Consider the following 23,430-nt stretch of genomic DNA (forward strand, 5'->3'; position numbering starts at 1 on the left):
TATTGAGCGCGGAGCCAGCCACCCATCAACTCGCATTTCTCAGAAACTATTGAATGTTTCATTTTCAAATTTTTGTAAAATATTTATAAAACTATATACTCAATTTTACAATGTGTAGTAACAATGTATGTCAAGTTTTATCAAAATCGAATTATGTATTTTTGAAAACGTACAATCTCTTTCCATACTAGTATTGAGAGCGGAGCCAGCCACCCATCAATCTCCAATATCTCAGAAACTATTGAATGATCCAACTTTAAATGTTTGTCAAATATTTAGTAAAGTGTAGTAATAATGTACGTCAAGTTTCATCAAAATCGAATTATGTATTTTTGAAAACGTACAATCTCTTTCAATACTAGTATTGAGAGCGGAGCCAGCCACCCATCGACCTCGCATATCTCAAAAACTATTAAATGATCCAACTTTAAATTTTTATCAAATATTTAGTAAAATGTAGTAACAATGTGTGTCAAGTTTTATCAAAATCGTAAATCGTATTTTTGAGAACATACCATCTGTTTGAATTTAGAATAATCGATTTATTTTATAACGTGTTCTATAGTGAAACACATATGATGTTTAAGTGCTTTAAAATGATTTATTACAGCATCATAATAGTGAAATATAGAGCCATTAACAAGCTATATCGATTGAGTAAAATAATGCTACTTATATTACATCATATACATACAACATACACACAATATTGTTTAATATTATAATCTGCAATTAACACTTTGCAATAGCTTAGAATAATTATGAGATTATTAACAAATTTAGAAGCTATTGCATTCGGGAGAGAAAAATCTAATTGAAATAAAAAAAGATACTCCGAGATAGAAAAGTAAATTGAGTTAAAAAAGCAATGTTATAAAAAATAAATTAAATAAATAATTATTCCTACTTTGCTGATGAATATTCATGACAAATTACTAGATCAAGGTTATTTACAGTGTTACCTCTGTAAAAAAATGCACTCATGCAATTTATATTCTGCATCGGTCCAACAATGTAGCTATTATTTTTTAATAACCCTTTAAAATTAAAATAAAACCCTGGACCTATTTGCCCCCTGACCATCTTAATTAACCCCAGCTATGGGGTAAAACAGACCAGATTACAAATTGTTGGAATCCAGCAAAATCAACACATTTTTGCAATGATGAATTAGCTGAGAGTTTCACTGAACATAGTCAGATAGTTGTTTGTTTGATATGTGTCGTAATATAAATGGTTTGGTTTGTGCCTCGCCCTACTATATATATATTTATATATATACAATTAAATTTTCATTATCATTTACCTTGTTGATCAATTGAGCAACCCCTATGACGTTTTTCTGTCCATTATAAATCGGCATGCACAGAATGTTCCGTGCCAGATCCGGCTGTCCGTTCGCCTGGTCAACCTTTAACCAGGCCGATACGTCGCTGATGTTCAGTATTTGACCGCTGGTGGCAACATAGTGGGCAATTTGGGCCAAAGTTGACTGCTTCAATTCGTCGATTGTTGGCCGAGATACTTCAGCTGAATCGTTGGATGCACCAAGCTCGAAAATCATTGTGAAATGACTTCGAGATTCCTAGGAAATAAAAATTGTAGTTTGTGATTGATACGAAGTAGTTGTCTGAATGTGTTAGTAAATGAAAATGATAGAAATATCAAATTATTTTCTAAATTTTTACTCTTGCTAATGTGTTTGATTCAATCTAATTTGTCTATCACAAACCCAGATTAAGAAAAACATGAAGTTTTGGTTACATTACTACTAGTTGGATTTGTGTTATTTCTATATAAAAATTTATAAAAATATCATAACATAGTATTGACATAAAAAGGAACTAAAGTTAATACTGGGATAAGCCATTGTACTAATTTTTTTATTTTAGTTAATATCTATGCTAAAATCAAAAAGTGAGTTAGTTAAAATTAGACACATCACTAAATATAAACATAAAGGGTATGGGCGTTTGGGGTTTTCCATACAGAATCGGCCCCACTTTGGTATTTAAATGATTTTGATGCCATTTCATCGGTTCTTTCGAAAAAATACAATATACCAATTTTCAACTCCTTATCTCATCATTTGGCCGAGATATCAGTGAAAACACGTGAAAGTGGCCCCTTTTTTCAAACTCACTTTTTGTTGGAAATATAAAAGATATCGAAAAAATGTTAACGTCATTTTATTCACACTGATCTTGTCTATGTTATTCATAATAAATAATGTAAAAAAATATTTATTAGAATTATTATATTAAATACTGATATAAAATAAAATCTCAAATACAAATACGATTACATCAAATACGTGATCTCATTTTAATAAAATATCGTATGGGTGTATCGCATTTAAAATATATTATGAGCAAAATCACTTATGAAAAATATATAAGGATGAACATGATATTTCGATTTATAAAATTTTATGTGTTTAAAAAAATAATCGTAACGTAAATTTCAAGTCACATTCTTAATTTTTTGATATCTTACCAAAGAGTTATGACTTTTTTGTGAGATGACCACTAAATCTTAATTCTATAACGTTACAAGGTAATCAATAATGAATATTTATTGACTTTAGCTAATCTTTTCAATGTAAAATAACATTAACATTACAAAAAAAATGTTTTTGAATCTACTTGCATATATAGTTCGTTTTTATGTTAGTGCTCCTAATTTTTTGGATGTAAAATAAAAATTCTAGAGTAAATCACACGCATATCCAACTCCATAAATATAAACGACAAATTAAAAATGTGTTGTTTGTAGTATTATTGTTCATTTATTGATAATATTGAAAAAATAAAATCAAAAATAATATTAAAAAAATAATAATAATTTTATTAGAAATTGTACACAATTGCACCATATAAAAACTATAACTAACTATAACTTGATCATGGTTTATTGAAATTGTGCATGGCATAATTATTGTTTTAATGTATTTTAATTTTGAAATTTTTAATTAAAGTAAAAAAATATAGAAATTTTTCTCTATTATGAAATGAATAAATTTCAGCAATAAATAGAAACTAATATATCAATCTAGTTAAATGACTTTACTGCGCACTATACCACAATAAATTTGATACTAATAAACTATATCAAAATATCGATAATAATCAAATTAATAAAGTTATGGAGCTCTCATAGTTCGAAGAAGCTGCCATCAGAAAATTTACTACATCAATAAAGTTTATGTAATTGAATTTTTATGGTTAATGAATATCCGCCTGCCACAAGAAGATATCCGCCGGCGGCCTTAATACGTCTTCAGCAAAAATAATTTAGTTTTGATTCAATAAACGTAAGTTGAAATTGGAATTCTGAAACTACACCGAGAATTTATGTTAAAATTGCATTATGAAATGCATTAAATTGTGCACTTTGAAAATTAACTGCACAAGACGCTTTATAGTAACAAAAATGAATCTAATGTAAGAGCACTTTATTTTTAAAAAATTAGCCTGAATAATTTTAAAATTCTAGATATATAATCAATCGAGGAGTTCAAACTTATTCAACAAAATTAATCCAAAAAAAACTCATTAGTATGATAGAAAATGGGTTTTCCAGCAACTTTTCATACTCTACAAAATTCTAAACTGTAGCTGGTATATTTTATTAATTTTATAAGCATTACTATGGCAGATTTGCTGATATGTTTATTCGGTTCACCAAGCTGGTAAATGTATAAAAAATGAGTTTATAAAAAAAATCTGATAAAAAATCACAAATTTAAAAAGGGTGCAATAATCAATCAAATTTTTCACTAGAGGTAAAATTTTAGACCCAATTTTAAATTCCATCGTATTAAATTCTAGATTACAAATATTTTATATAAGAGAGGATACTAACAAGTAAGTACAGGAATGAACATATAAAACGCGTTTTCAGAATTTTCAAATATTAATTTTATAGAAGTTAATCTAAAAAGTGAAATGTATCGCACTACCTGTTAGTATCTATATGAATATTAACTGCAATACAGAAATCCTAAGTATTCAATATAAATCTACTAATTACCTATATACTTTCCTAGCTTGAGAAATTCTCTACATTCTAATTTATTAGTGCTGTTTATAAGCTGCATAGAAATGCTATAGTATAAATAAATTTATAAGCTGCATAGAAATGCTATAGTATAAATTATTTCAGTAGTTCTGAATAATTTGAACAATAACTTTATAAGCAATTCAAATAACTATGTGGCATGAAACCCATAATGCACTTGATATAATCAACACTTACACTGCTGAACAAGAAACTTCTCAAAGGATCGTTCAAAATCTAAAATTTAATGCAAAAGTTAGTTCTATGCAATTTGTAATCAACTTTGAAATAAAGTTGCAGCCGTTGCCACATTTCGATGAAAAGCATTTATTTGAGGAAAATCTGAATTGTAAATTATGTGCTAATTAGTATGGGATAATTTTGCTAACTTATTATGAAGTATAGAATACATTCTTAATATTTACGTGCAAAAAATTAAAAATTATATTATGGTATGAGAACAGAATTAAAGTTCAAATATATACTTCGACAACTTATATTGCAATATAAGTTTCACATTGCAATATAGGACTAGCAGCTTATGTAAGAATGTCTCGTTTTCAAATTAAATATTTATAGTATTGAATTATAAAATAAACTAAATACTCTAAATAAAAATCTGTATTAAATATTAAATTCTGTAAATTTAATGCAAATAATATGTTTTTTTTTTAAATCCACTTGTAACATTATTATTTTTATTTTATTTACCAAATAATCATGACTGGAATATCTGAAAAATTGTGGACACTCTTACGATATTTGTTATTGGAAATTGTATCTGCAAATCACGTTTGGCCTTTTATATAACAGAAACAATTTTTTTAATATTTTTTATATTCTTTGCTAATGCCTCAAAAGCTGCTAATGAGTCAGTTTAGTAGTCATATTAACCGTAGCAAGAACTGAACTTGATTTTTTCTAATAATTCTAGTATTTTTTTCTAATTTACCTTAGATAATTAAAGAATATACAATTGGATAACGAATAGCAAAATGCAATTCATGGAGAAGATATGTCATATTTCTTAAAAAAATAATAATTTACCTGTTGTTCTAAGATATCATCCACATTGACATTATGGCTTTGTCTTCTACCAAGAGCTTGATGTTGCTGTATCGTGTTTCCAGGACGTTCCACTATTCTTTCCAAATGACTCTGAAACATAATATTTTTATTCAGAAAGCATTTCAAGTTAAAACATTGTAATTTTATTCGAAATTTAGTATATCATAATATGAACTACTTTGGTTTCAAGAATTTTTTTGCAAGAAATGGAAGCAATCATGAGTAGATTATTAATATCAAAAAACATCATAAGGAAAACTATAGAAAGAAGGTTTCGGTAGATCAAGGAAAATGCTGACTAAGTTTGCAGAACAGAGAAAACTCAAACTTGCAAGCAATAAAAAAATAAAATGTTAAAATCGATAAAGATTCAAATGTGTATGTAAAACAAATTTTTTGAGTATTGCAGGAATTATATATAATTCGCTTTATCGAGTTCTCTACACCTTTTAGTTTTTATGTCATGAAATATGAAAATGTACTCATAATTTTATTACAACAAATTTTATTAAATCGCAACGCAAAAGTGCCAACTCATGTCATAACGAAATAACATAAAATTTAATTAAGTTAATTACATTGGTAAAGCACTGTCACGTAAATGAACAATCCAAGGGAAAATATGAAAGCTAATGCCTAATATTATTCATTCATATAAATAATTAAACTTCTCATTTATTTCATTTTAATTAAACGTAGACAGCCTTTATGTCCAAATGAACACAAAGAGTAATATTCCACCCATTCATATATGAAATTATAATAGTAGATATTCAACTCTAAAATAGATTTACATTTGTAATGATGTAGACATTTCGTATTGATTTAATATTCGTAAATTTTATGCTTGACGGAATTATTCTGAAACGGTTTCAAGTCAATTTCATATATTGATTGAGCAGACATTTTTCTTCTTTTGATGTCTACGAGTTAAGATTAGATTACGCTGCTAGAATAAATTAAATATAAGAATATGATAAAGAAAACTCGAATTCAACTATCACGACGAAGATAAAAAATAATAGATAATAATAATTGCATTAAAATTAACAATAATTATTTAAACACACATATTGTTTAACTAATAAATTACAAATCTTTCCGAGATAGAGGTTGATGCATTCTCCAGTTATCCAGATTTTCAATTTTTTGTTTGAACGACAGTGTGAGTCATTTAGAAAAGTTGGACACTAAAAAGTGCACATGTATGCAGAAGTGTGTAAGTGAAACTAGAATTCATTTTTTGTAAACTTTAATCAAAAACAGTTGCACCAATTTCAAAAGTTTAAAAGCCAACTTCGTATAATTAGATAAGGATCCACTTTGATAAAATATTCTAGCAGTACACCAAAGTATTTTTAAATTCCCGTAGTGTAAGTCATAGTAATCGCAAAAAAATCAAAAATAGAAATTTTTATATATCATTACGTTTCAGAGGTTTCTGTACATTTGGCATACCTTAGAAAAATTGGATGTATTGCTCTGATATTTCGACTCAAAATCAGTTTGCAGTGCGTTTGCTTAAAAAAAGTTCAAAATTTTCAAAAAACTATTTTCAAAGTTCTGCTAAGTTTTTTTTTTAAGTTTTGCTAAGTTTTTGGTATGGAAAGTTTCAGCAATTTGGCACGATGCCATGCACCACTAGTTTGTATTTTGATTAAATCGAATCAATAATGCTGATAAGTACTATTAGAAATTGTACATTCTACATATTGATTTTTCATACACATGTATAAAATTTATATTACAATATACATTCTATCTATTTTCCTAAGACGCAAGAATCCCATTATCTACGAAGGCTTTAAAATGCACTGTACATTCATTCATATTTCCTTGTTATTCCTTTTCAGTGAACTCTGCAAGTATCTCTCGATTCTCGTTATGAAACAATACTTTTATTATATTTATTTTCATGAAGCGGTATACAACATCGTCATTCTTAGTAAATATTATTATTTGTTTTTCGCGCTGCAAATTGTTCACGTTCACATACGTAAAGTAGGAAAGTAGAGAATTTCTCTATAGAGGTAAATTTATTAAAACTTTTCTCTACCAGTTTAAAATATGATGTATTGTGTGTAATTTTTTCATTTTGGATTTTGTTTGAACTTGCTTCGTGATGTATGGGGGTCTATATAGAGTCTATAGAAAGTGCATTATGTGTGCGCGGATAATATGCGAACAAAGTTTGATGTAACTTTATTTTATGATTATGGAAAGTTGATGTAATAAAAAATATATTTTATATGTAAATGAATTTAAGCATTTTAAAGAGTATATTTTGGTTAATAATATTGATATTGGAACAGGTATTTATTAGAATTTGGTCATAGTCGTTGGTCAATGTCCTTGTTAAAATTCGATTTTCCATGATTATTTTTAGTAAAAACAACTATTTAAATATCACTTTTTCAAAAATTATTTAACAAATGAAAATTTACACAAAAGCCACGAATTGCATGTAATCTAAGCCAGATTAACTACAATACCGCTTTCCAATTGAATTCCGTAATATTTTATTTTTCATATTAAACGCCATTTTCTTTTAGATATAAAAATTATGTAGCAAATATATAATGCAGATCCATAAAATTATGTATTTTTCATTTATTCATAGGCAAGAAATCTTAGGCTTGAGGCTCTGGTCAGGCTTATTCATAAATAGTAATGACAAATCTCTGAGTACGAAAGAAAAATCATCGACTGAAATGGTATTTTGCAAGGAAAGTTATAAAACCTTCTCTAAATTTACAAATAATCGACTAACAATTGAGATTTAGCAATTTTTGAATTTGTCACAAGGAAACAATTCGCCCAATTTTAGCCGAGAACTTATCAGCAAGATTTCCAACTGATTGATTGATAAAAAATTTTTAAAAATCGACAAAAACTTAAACAACTTCTCGATATTTACAAATAATCGACTCATTTTCTTCTAGACTTGGAAATTATATGTCGATGCCATGTAAATCTCTCTATCTCTAATAAACAACCATAAAATTGTTTAAATTTTTATTTATAAGCCAGAACGCTTAGGCCTAAGACTCCTGTCAGGCTTTTTTATAATTAGTAATTTCAAATTTGTGGGTATGAATGAAAAATCAATGACAACTAAGTGTAAATGGCATTTTCCATTAAAAAAAGTTACAACTCCTTTTCTATATTTATAAATAATCGACTATATCAATTGAGAATTACCAATTTTGAATTTGTCACAAGAAAACAATCCGCCCGATTTTAGCCGAAAACTAATCAACGAGAATTCCTTCTAATATCGTTCAAAAAAAATATATTTCTTTTAAAAAAATCGTTTAGATACTTTGGATTAATTTTCTCTTGAAAAATCGGTTAGATAAATTTTGCAAAAATTTAAATGAAAAATTTTGCTTTTATCTGTTAATTAAAAAAAATGATACTTGAGTCTATATACGGTTTTAGCAATTGTTTTTTTAAATTTCTAAAATTGGAGCAGAAGATGAAAGATCAAATTTTGTCAAATACACATACTTCTTCCAATATTCGCATCAAACGATTCAGAATCACTTGTAACATCAAGGAAACAAAATTAGCATATACAATTCTCTGGCGAAAACATCTTGCTCCTTCGGAAAGCATTAAATGAACAACCCGAATTTGTTCAGGTTTACGTGAATGCTCGTAAAAGATTATTATTAAGATTATCATAAGGTCTAATTTTATAATAATATAAAAATCAACGAATATGCAGTATAAAATTTTGGTATTAAAAATTAATAAAACTGATCTTTTATCCTACCGCTTCGCAGCAATCCAGATCCAGAAGGAAAACCGCGCATCTTTCGCACTTTAGAAGTTGCCTTGCCTCTGTCATGATTTTCGTAACGAGACATTCAAGATTGTTCTGCTCTGCAAAAATGCTCCTGGCCAGATTTAACAGGATTTGATTCCTCTGATATTCCAATACAGACATTTCGAACAGTTGAGCATTTTGTATTCCGATGCCGCAGAACGTCAAGTACCTTCTGAATACGTCGACATCTCTGTCGGTGAACTCTTCAGATCCTGAAAGTGGAATTGGATCATTAGTAGAATGTTTAGTGATTTGATTATGTTTATTTTTATAAATCAACATTTATATAAAGGATACTTATGATATAAAAGAATCGTTTTAATTACTTTATTATTGAATACCCAGACAAATTAAATAATATAAATATTAGTACTGGATATACATCAAGAGATTGATGGAAATCGAAATTTTAAATTCAATAGTTATGTCTTCAAATATTTTTAAATCACAATAATAAAGCTAGTTAATTTTTTTCTGTAAGTTGAATGGCACTTTATTATTTTTGACCGACAAAAACATTTTACGTTGAAATTCAAAGCAAAAAAAGAGAAAAAATATGATAGTAACTAGGGAATGCAATACCGGTATACCGATATACCGAATTACCGGTAAACCGCCCGATTTTTCGGCAGTATTTTTACCGGTATTTATTCCAAAAATACCGGTATTTTCGGTATTTTTACATAAGCGCTATTTGATACATAATACTCTAAAGTTTAAATTTCTAGGAACAAATTTATCTTTAAATTTCATAATCGCATAAACAGCTATATCTTCAAGTAATTCTAAAAGATAAACAAATGTCAAATATTATCTTAACTCGTCATTAAACTGAATATTTATTGCTTTCCAAAGGGTTTCATTTCGTGTTACAATAAATAGAATCGGACTAATAGATAATGATGTTTATTTTATCTTTTGTAAAAATGTAACGGTTTTTTAAGTGATATTTGCGCCAAAATATTTTATATCATACAGATTACCCCTGCGTAATCTTTATTTTTTTGCTAACTTTATACAATAATTATGATAATTACTAATTATTTCTGCTTCTTATTAGATATTAGGACTAGGTATTGCAGTGGTGAACAAATTAAAAAAAAATGCAAGTCGATCCGACTTGTAGTTTTTTTTTAATTTGTGGCACCGCATTGATAAAAGTCAATTTGAGAAAAACGTATTTAAAGTTTTTAATATAATGTACTAAATACATCATTTAATTTAATGTACGAAATACACCTTGGTGTTCAAAGATGCTGACACATTAAAAAGGTCATGTGCATGAGGTATTATAATGAAAAAGATGCAGCTGGCATACAATAGCTCGCGGAACGATAAAAAAACGCTTTAAGAGGATCATACGTATAGAGGTAGATATATCTATAACTTCTTCAAAAAAATAGATATTGAGAAGATTTTTTTTTTAAATAATTCTAAAGTTTTTAGCTTTCATAATATCAAAAAATCTCAAAACCGAAACAAAAAGATATAAAAAAGAACAACCCCCTTAAATCAATATTAGATTAAATATATTTTAAAATATTTTGCTGATATCATATCTGAAAAAATACTGAAAATGAGCATACATTCAGCATATGTTATTATTTCGGATAAAAATACCTAAATAATATAAATTATTAAAAATATACAAGATTATATGGCAAGTAACAACTCAATTAGTAATTAATATATATCAATTACAAACTTGAATTGATACGGTAATTAAGAATTGATTGAAAACATTATTTCATTTCTTTTATAATAGAAGCAACCGAATTTTCTTCCAAACTTTGCTCTATACTACCATTGTTTTATATTACCCTTAGAAATTTATATCATCCATAATATTTCATGGGTTTGAAAGAAGCTGGAGAAAATTAGTTGTTAAAATGAAATAAGACACTCAATCAATCTTATGAATTGAAATTGGATACGAAAAAGATAAATTTCTCAAAATGTCACTCGACTGAATGGATCCTTTTTCCGTTTGTCTTTTAATAAAAACTCATCCACTTGCTTCGTCAGTCAATTTCGAATGATTGTTAAATCAAGTCTACCGTTCTTTATAATAATCATACCTCGTGGATTAAATTATAACGAGAAAAATGCCCGGCTTTTCAAAAAAATGTGAACAAATAATATTTTCACAACAAAGAAATGTTATTACAACAAATCGATTCTGTAGAAATGCCAGAGGGAAATATTGCAATGCCGGTTAATTGGATTTCAAAGAGAAGTACGTACAGATTCGTTTCTGTGTGAATGGTAGCGGAATTCTTTATTGAAAAATATTTTCTCGTGACATTCCTGTTTGATTTTGAAATTAAAAGTTTATTTCAGGTGCCTATGCTTTCAACTTTATGAGTGAGAAAATGAAAACTTATTTTCCGGCTCACGGTAATAAATTCTTGAAAATGTATCGTCATATTTTCAATTACCTACTTTATTCAGTAATTTCAATTATTACTGGTTTTCCAGGAGACGGGACATATTTTGTAGCATAATTTAAATTAATTTTAAATGAAATATGAAGCCCGGTAATTTGGAGTGAGTACAATCATATGAGCTTAATAATAACTTGCTGAATTTCTTTTATATTAAAAATATTTAAAAAATTTCAAACAAAAAATATCGGAGTACTTTACACATTTTTTTTTCAAAACAAATTTGCATGAGATAATGTTAGTTGTTTTATAATTAATAAATTATAGAGTTTGTCTTTGATTACGACATCCCTAACTACATAGTTAGTTTAACAAATTCTTATTTTTTTGTGGAAATTTATCAGAATGTTGCATGTCCAAATCACGTTGGGGTCATCAATGTGGAAAATTATTTGTTAATAAACTTTGTAGAAGTAACTATCAAAATTAAGTAAAACTAGTGGGGTGTATAGCATCGTCAATCATCAGGCAAATTGCTGGAACTTCCCGTAAAATAGATTATTATAAATATTGTAACATTGTCTAATAAATAAAAAAATTATAAAATCTGAATTATTTCGATATACAAAAAAAAATTGAACAAAATTTTTTTTCAAAATCAATTATTTTGTTAAGACAAGCAGAAAGTTTTTGGAATCATGTAAATCGGACGCTTAGTTCTCTCAAAAACTGCCATTTCTTACATATTTAGCTCCGTATCTTTGAAATGGCTGGGCCTAATAAACACTTCTCCCAATCATTACTAATTGAATGTTTTTTGAACCATTCAAATCGGATACTCCGTTCTCTCAGAAACTCGATTTTTATTTTCTGCACGCTTAGCTCCGTATCTCCGTAACGGCTGGACCTGCCTTTGCCAAAAACTAATCAGCTCTTTTCCCTATCAATAGGAATCGAATGTTTTTTGAACCATTCAAATCGGTTGATCCGTGCGCCCTAAAACGTGACTGGAAATTTGTATCCATACATACACACACACACATCCATTTTTTCTAAGGTATGCCAAAACGTTCAGAAACCTTCAAAACGTCGAGAAATGTAAAAATTTTCAATTCCGATTTTCGGCCCATTACAATAACTTATCCTACGGGAAGTTAATAAATTAATAATATTTGCAAAACAGTTTTTCTAAATTTTGTGTGTGAAATTTAGAATAAGTTCGTAAATTTTTAAGTATTTAATTAATGTCATAAGTAGTAAATATAAGGAATTTTTACTGTAAGTTATACTATATTCAACAAAATATCTTAAATCTCCAAAAATATGCTAGCCCAGCGATAGTTTTCCTGACATATATGGGGCTGTAGAAGCCATGAAATGGTTAAATAATCGATATTCGTTAGAGTAATAAAATTGAGTGTATAGTTTACGACGAGAGCCAGTAGTATTTAGTAATCTGTGTGGAGTTTTTGTTAACGGAAAAACTTTACTCGTTTCTACTGCGCAGACGTCCATTTAATCTTCCTCATCGTAACACATTTTTAAAGTAAATGATAAATGTTATACTTTAGCACTATTTTACTGTACCAAACTATAAATATTTCAATGGTTCTTTAGTTACTTACCATTGGTTTTATTTATTATCTGTGCAACCCCTATGACGTCTCCCTCGTAGTTGCAAATGGGCATGGACAGCATAAGATTAGTCTTGTACCCCGTTCGCACGTCGACTGCATCGTTGAACCTTGGGTCATTGTAGGCGTCCTTTAGGTTGATGATTTCCTTCGTCTGGGCCACTGAACCGGCAATTCCGACCCCGAAAGGAATTCGGATCTCTTCGGCACGAGCCTTCCGGAGGGCATCTTCTAACACTGAAACAAGAACAAATTTATGGTTAACCTACTATAATATATTTTACTTAAAATTGAAATAAATAGACAAAGTTTGAGATATCTTATTGGTGCACGTATGGATTAACATATAAGTTTATTTACAGTTTTAGTTAAATAAACTCTTGCATTATATTGATCTGTCATTAAAGATTTGTTTAGATTATGTTCTCACTGTAGCTTATAGAATTACTTACTTTATTCTGATTGTTACATACAAATTAATTAAAAAAATATATATTGATCTGTTATTCATTTATTCGTAATATTCATTACTTATTATCTTATTCTATTTATCTGTTAATCACACTATCAATAGTGATGTTATCGATGCAAAGAATATATCTAGTAAAATACCAATTTACATATAAACGTTAAGAAGCACCTTATAATATTAGTTCTGAGTTTGTCGGTTTTTGAGAACCAATTTTAAAAATCGCGCTTTAAGAGAAAATTGTGGAACATATTCAAATATACCAGATTGATGAAAATACTGATACAAATCAATAAACATCTTTTATTTAGCTATTAAAAAATATTTAAATATTTACATGTAAAAATTAAGAATAAACGAAGGATAATCAATTGTTTTCAAAGTTATTTAAACTGGTCAATTATTTTTTGTTTTACTATAAATTGCATAAAAAAATATCTTCAGAATAGAAAAGTCATTTGAGTAAAAACAGCTTTTAATCCCTCGATTTTTCTTGTATTTATATAACTATTCTAGTTAACAGCTTTTTTATGAAAATTCGAAACCGGTTAAAACAGTTTAGATGGAGTAAATGGTATTCGAAAACCTATTTCCTAAGATGTAGATTTTTGTATAAACCCTTTTCTGCGCATATAAATTATGAAAAGTCAATTACAATTTATAACTACCATTTGAACTTTCTGTAACAATATTAGAAGAAAGATTTAATGATCAATGTGAATACTTCAACTTTCAATTAACTTTACATATACCTTTAAGAAAAAATAATCACATATAAGGTTTTTTGCATTTTTTTTTCTTTTCCTGTATTCATTGACTAACAATATTCTTTGCACTATTAGTTAAAAAATATAAACCATTAATAAACTATTACTAAAGTACTAATTGTACAAAATTATTCTTTATTTATAATTTTGTATATATATAATAATAATAATACATATATGTATTATTATAATAAATAGATTTGAGAAAAAATAAGAGTATTATGATTTTTTAATGGTAGTGTAATTTTCTATCAAAGATATTAAAATATGGTAAATCTCTAATATTATATAAATTCATGTATGTTTACATATTCAAATGTGAATATATTTGCATGTGTGTGTTTGCTTTACTTGTGGATTAAGAGGGCTATAAATATTTCGCATGTTCAGAACTGTATTAAAAACTTTAATGCATAGTCAAACTTTTTCCGAAATCATTTCATAAAAAACCTATAACACGTATACGAGAAAAGTTTGTGATGTCTATAAAGTTTAAAGCCTCTTAAAATAAAATTTGAAACTCATAAAAAAGCATGTTTTTCATTTTGTCAGGATTAACTCAACTATATTCCCAAAGCTAACTATGCTCATACATAATGCATATTAATATTAGATGAAAATTAATTAATATGTAAATCGAATATAAAGTTTTTGAAGTAATTTCCTTCAGGCCTGTCTAAATATCTGAATTCCATCAAAAATTTACGATCCAAAGTAAAAGCAGAGTTTGTCGTAGTAAGTGAACGAATTTCGCACTTTGGAAAATTGATAAAGTTCCACCTCACTCACTTAGCAGCACCCAGTTCATACCGGCATTGTAAAGTACATTATGAAATATTGGGTAAGGAGATATTTGAAATGACTCCTATATTTCATATTTAATTGAAGGATTTTGTCCCCTCTTTAATTAGTTTCTTGATTGATTCTAACAGAGACATTTGTCTTAATAACTGATCCTGGAGATTATTTTTTATTTCATAAAAAATCTTAACGTTGTAATTAAAATAATGTTTTTTTACTGTATACAATATAAAAATCCAACAAATTGTAATAAGTGAAATTCAACACCAAAATTTTGTTCCTTTTCCTCTACTAATATTATAATCGTATCTTACCCAGCATTAAACATTCACATAGGAGCGTGTTGAAATAACAAATCTAGCAATTGCAAAACTCATTTAAATATGCTAGATTAAGTTTCTTAATTAAAAATAACACGAACATCGGAACTTTGTTGCTATAGAGATTAAGTTCTAAATTCATTAAGCAGTTGAGAACTTGAACAGCGCAATCTTTCTCACCTACACAAGCCATTTCTACGTCGCATAATAAACACTTATAAAACTTTTTTAAGTGAAACTTCTTTAGGCGCGACTAGGGTGTAAATCCGTACAAATGCAACGGAAGTGCGTTACGGCTCTCCATGAAATCATTTCTTTACGGGTCGATTGTGATTAGACTTCGCGTATGTGAATAGAGAACTGTCGTTGTATGCGTATCGGCATCAACGTTATATGCGTTTTAAAGTTACATCGTAGTATAAATTTTGATTTATTGAAAAATGCCTGAATCAGAAGAATATTTTACCCTGTTCCTTGAAAATAATAAAACATATATTTCGTGAACTAAACGTAAGTTTATTGATTAAAAATTATTTCTATATTATTCGTAGTTTTAAAAATCTTTGAAGTTATCATAATGGAAAACATTTTCTAGACAAGGCGGATATTACAGTTGTTTAAAGAATAAGATTATATTGCCGACGAAAAAGTAAAAAAATATAAATTCGATGAATGTATGTTAATTTTAATTACATAAAGCTCTTCAAACACAATTACATGATGAGTGAAGTTGCGAAAACAATACTTGTTTAGGCGTTGTTTAACATAATCCACTGTGTGAACGAATACTATAGAAAATATTAACCCGAAATTTCTTCATCTTTTTAATGAACGTTCGTTTCTAAATGCTAATTACAATGACAAACCGATCATGTCATATTTGAAGTATGACTTCAATTACATTATTGTTTTTAAATATTATACATATTTTTAATGCTATTATGAATATATAATTTATAATTTATCATTATACAAATGTGTATAATGGTTGACACTAAATGTGTGCATCACGAGTGTTACCATATTACTAATAAACATTATTCAAAATTGTTATATGATGTATTTATTTTTACTTAAATGCTATCTTGTGTTAAATGCAAATAAGTTTTACTTCAATCGCGTGTGAACCTTACGCGCACTCTTTTTTCATAATATTTTTTTCTTATATGATGATTTTTTAATTTTTGTTATTAGAAGGATAAGTCTTAATCTTAATTTTAATCCTATGTATTATTCTAACATAAAAATTGTATTATGTTTCAACAACTTTAGAGTACTATATCTCTGCTATACTTTTTTATTAGATCTTTATGAATAAATTATAATAGTAAAATCTAATCCGATCCGATATCAAATTAGCAGCAATTTATAAGTTCCGCAGTTTCAATTATATTTAAGCTCGTTTGTCATCTCCAGAGTATCTGGTATATATATATTACTTTGGAACTATCAAATGTGTGTCCTATTTGCTATATCCTGTAATCAGAGAAGTTTGGTATATCAAGTTAATCATAGTTATCGTTAGTGACTTGAAGGATACATGGAACAACTTGGTTATATTGATATTTGATGAATGAGGGCAAGAACTTTCAAGAAAAACGTAATGATATAAGTTTACAAGAATTGTTATTAGCTATATGCCAATATATATCATAAATATTATTACAAGGATATTTACTCAAGGTACAGTTAATAACACTAAGTAATGGCGAAGAGAATATCGTTAATAATTTTTAATCAAACTGTTTTAACGTATGATAGAATAAATGTGTTAATTAAAAATATTTATTGATAACGTTTCTTTGTAAACGCAAAAATCTAACCAAAGCAAATTCGGGTTTTCTATTTAATTAATTGATTGAAAACTGAGATCTTAGATGAATTTCTGTACTCTCAAAATAAATTTTCAAAACAATTTTCATCTAACAAATTTTCAAAATTTTATAATTAAAAATATAAAACTTTAAATCATTTATACTTTTATATCTGCGTTCTAGGTATAAATATTAATATATTAATAATTAATAAATTTTATTTTTACAAGCTTTCAAGTAAAATTTTTGTACTCTACGTATTACAATTTGTAATTCACTACAAACTCTAAGCTACAACTTTGAAAGTATTAAAAGATTTTAGTTGTATAATATAAATAAATAATGAGTACTGTTTTATACATGAAAATATTCTGGAATAGTACGAATTTAAAGTTTTAAAACTTTCTCGTGTTCTGTGTGATTATCATGTGAATTATGAAGAAGAACTCAAATTCTCAAATAAATTTTATGTGCCCCAGAATTTACAATTTGCAATTCACTAATAATTCAAAGCTACAATAATGAATATATAACGAGTACTTAGTAACATTACTATTTAGTAATAAGTGCAAGTTATAGAAAATCTGTATAATTATGTCAATAATAGAAAACTGTTGTACTTAAATTGTGCAAAACACATTGTTTAGATTATAAAGTTTGACCATATTTATAAAAAACGAACCTTTATGTATTTTTTTATATTTTACATTTATTATCGTTCACAGTTGTATTATTATTATATAAACATCGATCAATTACACAAAATAGCTTTAGTAATATATATTTTAAGAGTCAATTGGATTTTATTGCATATGAATACGCGTATTGCAATCAGTCCAATTCATACATATTAATTCGATTTATTTTGTTTCAATAAATTCAGCTGATATTAAGCAAAATATATGGCATTGTCCAACAGAATTTCAAATACATTTCATTATTGACTCGATTCAGGGAAATTGGTTGCTATGTAAATGGAAATGCACAATATGTTATTTCACTGACGGAATAAATGCGTAGGCAATCAAATTACCTGCAAGGCAAAAAAATGAAATTGAAAGAGTTCACTAGGGATGGAAAAATATCAGCACAATGATTGATATTGGAAAAATATTTTGATATTGTACGAAAATAATAAATATATAAATTATATATACATGATACATACATTTAACGAAATCAAAGGCTTTTTATTCATTTGGATGATCACCATCTATTTTGTCGAATGTTGCTAGTTCATCAAATTAGTAATAATTTTTTAAAATAATTATCCATATTTTAATTTAATAAAGTCATTTTAAAATATTATTTAATATATATATTTAAAATAATATTTAAAATATTAAAAAATTATTTAATATTTAAATAACAAATTCATAATATTATAACAATATGATTTTCTGAAACTCTTAAGCTTATAATGCACATCACACAATATTACACAAAATTACAAAGTGCATTATAATTTACTCCCCATAGTTTGTGATAATACTGAATTTCACAAAGTTTAATATGATTTCATCAGTTTGAGTGTACATGGATTAAATATTAATTAGTGATACTATTGATAGAAGCTTATATTATAAGCCACTCTTTCATTATTAAAATATTAATGCCATAAGCTATAAATGACATAGTGCACTCAGGTGCACTTGATATAATGAATTTTCAGATATAGAAAATGAAATTAGAATATTTGCTAAATGTGGAAACTGTTAGTCAATTGAATTTATACCACAGAGTTTATTTAATGAAATTATGAATTTAAAAAAATACTTGAATACCAAAACAGCTTTTGAAAAAGATCTCAGTGTAATATTCATATTACTTATTTTTAAAAAGCATTAGAAAGTAATACATTCATAATATTCGAATAAAATTTTTTTAATGTTTAATAATGTAATCATATTGTTATTTTTGTTGTAACTACAACTTCCGCATTTTTTAAGCTCATAAGAAAATATATTACATCTTCATATTTTTTTTATAATTCAATTTTTTTAATATTTGAACTTTATAGTTTTATTGAGACATTATATTTTCAAATAGTATTTATTTGTTTATAAATTATTAATTAATCCGTATAATTGACAAAAAAATTACTCTTAACATTATGCAGTATTTTTTTACATAATTAAAAATATTCGTATATTATATGCCTATAAATTTCGTGTAATATGTAATACTACTTTTTTAATTAGAACTAATTTTATCTTTCATGTTGACATTAGGTATTCAAATATTAAGGCCAAGTACATATAATACATTTACAATCAAAAATTATTATCAGAATTTTCACCTGGTTAAACATTAATTCGCACAAGATATGGTACATGTAATTAGGCCGAAAATTATGGAATGATGAAAATTGATATCGGTAACATAATTTATGAGTTCAATGGAAAATATTGATGTTAATAATAAATAATTGCAATTACTGAAAAATAAATTCAGAGAAATTGGAATGTATGAAGTGTTCTATATAATGTATGTATAAACAGGCATTCACATTTTGATAATAAAATGTTTGGTGTTCAATCCTTTTGAAGCTTGATGGTTCAAATAATTATTGTTGGTTATGCTTGTTTGTGAAGCAATATTTTCTTTGATATATTTTTGTTTTGGCTTTTATATATTAAAAATATTAAAATTACTTGTGTGTTTTGTTTACACTCAGGAATAGTCAAATTGGGACTCGAAACGTATAGATCTATTAAAATTATTCGTAACAAAAGTTGATAAGTAACCATCCAAATATTCAATTTTTTTCCAAAATAAACTGCTTTAAAGGTGCAACACATTTAATTATATGTCATTTTATTTATTTTCAAAACTGTATGTAGTTTATATTATAGTTGCTTTAGAAGTTTAGCTCAGCTCACGGACCAACCTTTGGGCAGAGCGCCAAATTGCATGTACATTTACATACATAAACATATATAATACACACACACACATATATATATATATATATATATATATATATATATTAGCGTGGTCCTTAATATGGGCGTTTTCAAATTTCCTTGCTCCCAAGGGCTCAAATGGTTCCAAATTGATAAAAAAACAATTTTCTGAAAGTTTTAGCTCTTAATATTGTCTTTTAGATAGAGCGCAATCCAATCAAAGTTTTGTATGGAAATAGCAAATATAAATAAGGTAAAGATTCTTTTAAAACATCCTTATTTTTCCATACGTTTCGACGTAAAATTCTACGTCATCATAAGTGGTTTTAAATTTCTTAGATTATCACTTTCACATATTAATACAGCTTGTAAAAAATTAATAATTGGAAACAAGCACCAAATGTCAATAATTTCTTTTTTATAAATAATAAAAAATAAAAAGTAATTAGTAAATAAAATATTACACGTAAATATTCGTGTATCCGAGGCTCTAACCCAAACAATAATGATCAAATTCAATTATTATTTTTTTACAAGCTGTATTAATATGTGAAAGTGATAATCTAAGAAATTCAAAACCACTGATGATGACGTAGCATTTCACGACAAAACGTATGGAAAAATAAAGATGTTTTAAAAGAATCTTTACCTTATTTATATTTTTTACTTGATGTTACGCCCTCCAAGAAATTAATCATATATATATATATATATATATATATATATATATATAAATGCCATATGATAAATCAAAAACATGTCTCCATTTAAAAATAGCCCATTTCGGGCACTGCGGAGTGAAATGGCAATAGAAATCTTTCACACTGTTTTTTCCTGAATCGAGTTGAAGTCAACTCAACTCATCTGCCCTAGTGCAGTACTACCCATTTTCTATATATAATACCATTGCTGATTTAATAAGCAATTTTAATAAGTACAGAACGAAATTCAATAATATTCGTCTAGACCCCGTGGTTCACCTCAAAAATAGTAATTAACCCGTCCAGCATTGTTTGCATATTGATTAATACCCTATCTCGTTGACAAAATCGTATGGCCGCTCTTTGTGCTGTAGTAGGTGCTTACGCCCGCACTCGTGCCCATCCCCATTCACCCGTTCAAAGATAAATTCTAAGCCCAGAGCAACATCCGAAAATACAATGCCTCTCCAACGAAATGAATACTTGATGTACTCGAATACCTGTTAATCTGTTCAATAGCTTTATATCTTATTCCATTACAGGTACCATGGGTTATCAACCATAGCCACCTGATTCAGGTAGCAATAAAATATAAAAGTACTTTCAATTTGTCTTCTAATTTGCAATTGTCTGGTAATATAAATCACGTATTAATGAAAAAAAATTCTAATGAAAAATAGTTTTTAAATAAAAAAAATACATATTTATACAAATATGTTAGCAAATTATATTATTTGTAAATATAAGTCATTTATGAAAATATTGAAAAATATGACATTTATAAATTTTATATAAATATTGATATAACATATTTCAGGATCCATGTAGTTATGTGATTCACGAAAGTGAATTCTTCTTATAACAGCGGCCATGCAAATATGTGATATTATCGATTATTGCAAAATAACTGGTGCGATATATTTATAACATATATGATTATCTTTATAAAATAATATGCAAATGCGTAATATAATCGACCATTGCATAAAATAATAATTCAAAATAAGTCAAGCAAAATATTTATATCATATACATAGTAATCAAAATAAAGTTTTTAATAAATGAACTGCTGATATTTGCATAACGTTTTAACAAGTGAATATTAATGTATATTATATTTTATTTTATGTATCCCAATTTAATATCCAAAAATAGATAAAATATTTAAATTTTACAATATTTATGTAAATGACAAACAGTATTATTTTTTTTATTTGCATAGATTTATTGCCGATCAAAATAATATACATTTTTTAAGACAATATGCTGGGTGTAAATGCATTTGAGAGATTATCTTCTATGAGATATCTCTTTTTATTTTTTGACATTTTATTTAATATCGTATGGCCATTTTTTCCATTCTTCGAGTCGGAGATTCCTCGCTTAATTCTTTTAACAAACAGTGTAAAGTGAAAAAAATGCATTTTTAAACAAAAAAGAAAATTATATATATATATATATATATATATATATATATATATAAAGTAATACATAGGTCAAAGTGAGTACGCCAAATTCTTGTATCAAAAATATCCGCATTGCAAGCTATCGATTTGTAGGAGGATAAGCCGGAATAATAAAGTATTATATAGTGTACGTCTGACATAATTAGGAGAACGCTAATTTTCTTTATTTTGATTCAAATTACTTAAATGATTCATTATAAATTTATATTAATTCAGAAAAACATTTTTATTGAAAAATATATGCCCCTGTAAAAAAGTAGAAGGAGTGATGTAGAGTACTCAATCTCCAACAAAAATTCATACACTTTATAAAATAATTAAAATTAAAATGTATGCATGATTATATGAGACAATATACGATATATTGGTTGGTTTTCTATATTTTAACGATTTCTTAATATATTTTTAATTTTACAATTTTTTCATTTGAAATTGAATATTACTTTCTACAATATGATAAAGCAAATATTTTATAAATTAAAATTTTAGTAATAAAATGTAATTTTAAAATATTTTCCATAATACAACAGATATATCAGTAGAAATTTTAGTTCAACCTAATTTTAGTTAGACCCATAACTTTTTTAATTTACCCAGAATTTTCTCCAGAATGTACTCTTCATAAGCCTAATTAACACATCATTGATCCTTCAAGGACTATTTATCAAAATCGATATTTTATCCTCTTAATATAAATATTAAATTTAAACATTTTGTGCAGTTTTGATAGAATAAAATGACGTTGTATATAAATGTGTGCACGTCATAATAAAAATTATTTCAAAAGTTAAATACTTGCATGCCAACTTTTGTTTTCCAAAAGCGGTCGTGTCCTAACCTGTAAAGAGCTTCTGGTTAGAAATTAGTTTTCTCTTTATCTTACAATTATAAAACATTCCGACACAACCTTGAAAAAATGTACGAGTTTTCGCAAGGAAACAAATTTTAGTCGACGATTTCGAGCGAATGGATCAACCGATTTAAATAGTTTAATAAACATTCGATTCTTATTGATGGGTGCCTGTCCATTTCAAGACAAGTATAAAAATTACTATATAAGAAAGATAAAAAAAAACTTGTGTCTTTAATTAAGCATCCAATTTCTTTCAAGCTGAGACGTTTTTTTTATTTTTATTTATTTATATATACATTGTTTTTATATCTCAGACAGACAGAAGTGCTTGGTATGAAAGATTATGACAGTTTACA

General features: G+C 26.9%; 1 protein-coding gene across 1 annotated transcript in view; it reads right to left on the reverse strand.

Moving 5' to 3' along the window:
- Positions 1–23,430, reverse strand: part of LOC113370816 (cGMP-specific 3',5'-cyclic phosphodiesterase) — a 141,820-nt gene that overhangs the window by 82,638 nt on the left and 35,752 nt on the right. Inside the window, exons 3-6 of the mRNA XM_026611501.1 lie at positions 12,969–13,214; positions 8,906–9,171; positions 5,107–5,217; positions 1,307–1,585 (exon numbers count right to left, since the gene is read on the reverse strand). Coding sequence (XP_026467286.1) covers positions 1,307–1,585; positions 5,107–5,217; positions 8,906–9,171; positions 12,969–13,214 — 902 coding nt within the window. The remainder of the gene's footprint in view (positions 1–1,306; positions 1,586–5,106; positions 5,218–8,905; positions 9,172–12,968; positions 13,215–23,430) is intronic.

Source organism: Ctenocephalides felis, unplaced genomic scaffold (assembly GCF_003426905.1).
Source record: "Ctenocephalides felis isolate EL2017-DRISC unplaced genomic scaffold, ASM342690v1 CF-g0.4_SCAFFOLD_01492, whole genome shotgun sequence".
In the NCBI taxonomy this organism is placed as follows: domain Eukaryota; kingdom Metazoa; phylum Arthropoda; class Insecta; order Siphonaptera; family Pulicidae; genus Ctenocephalides; species Ctenocephalides felis.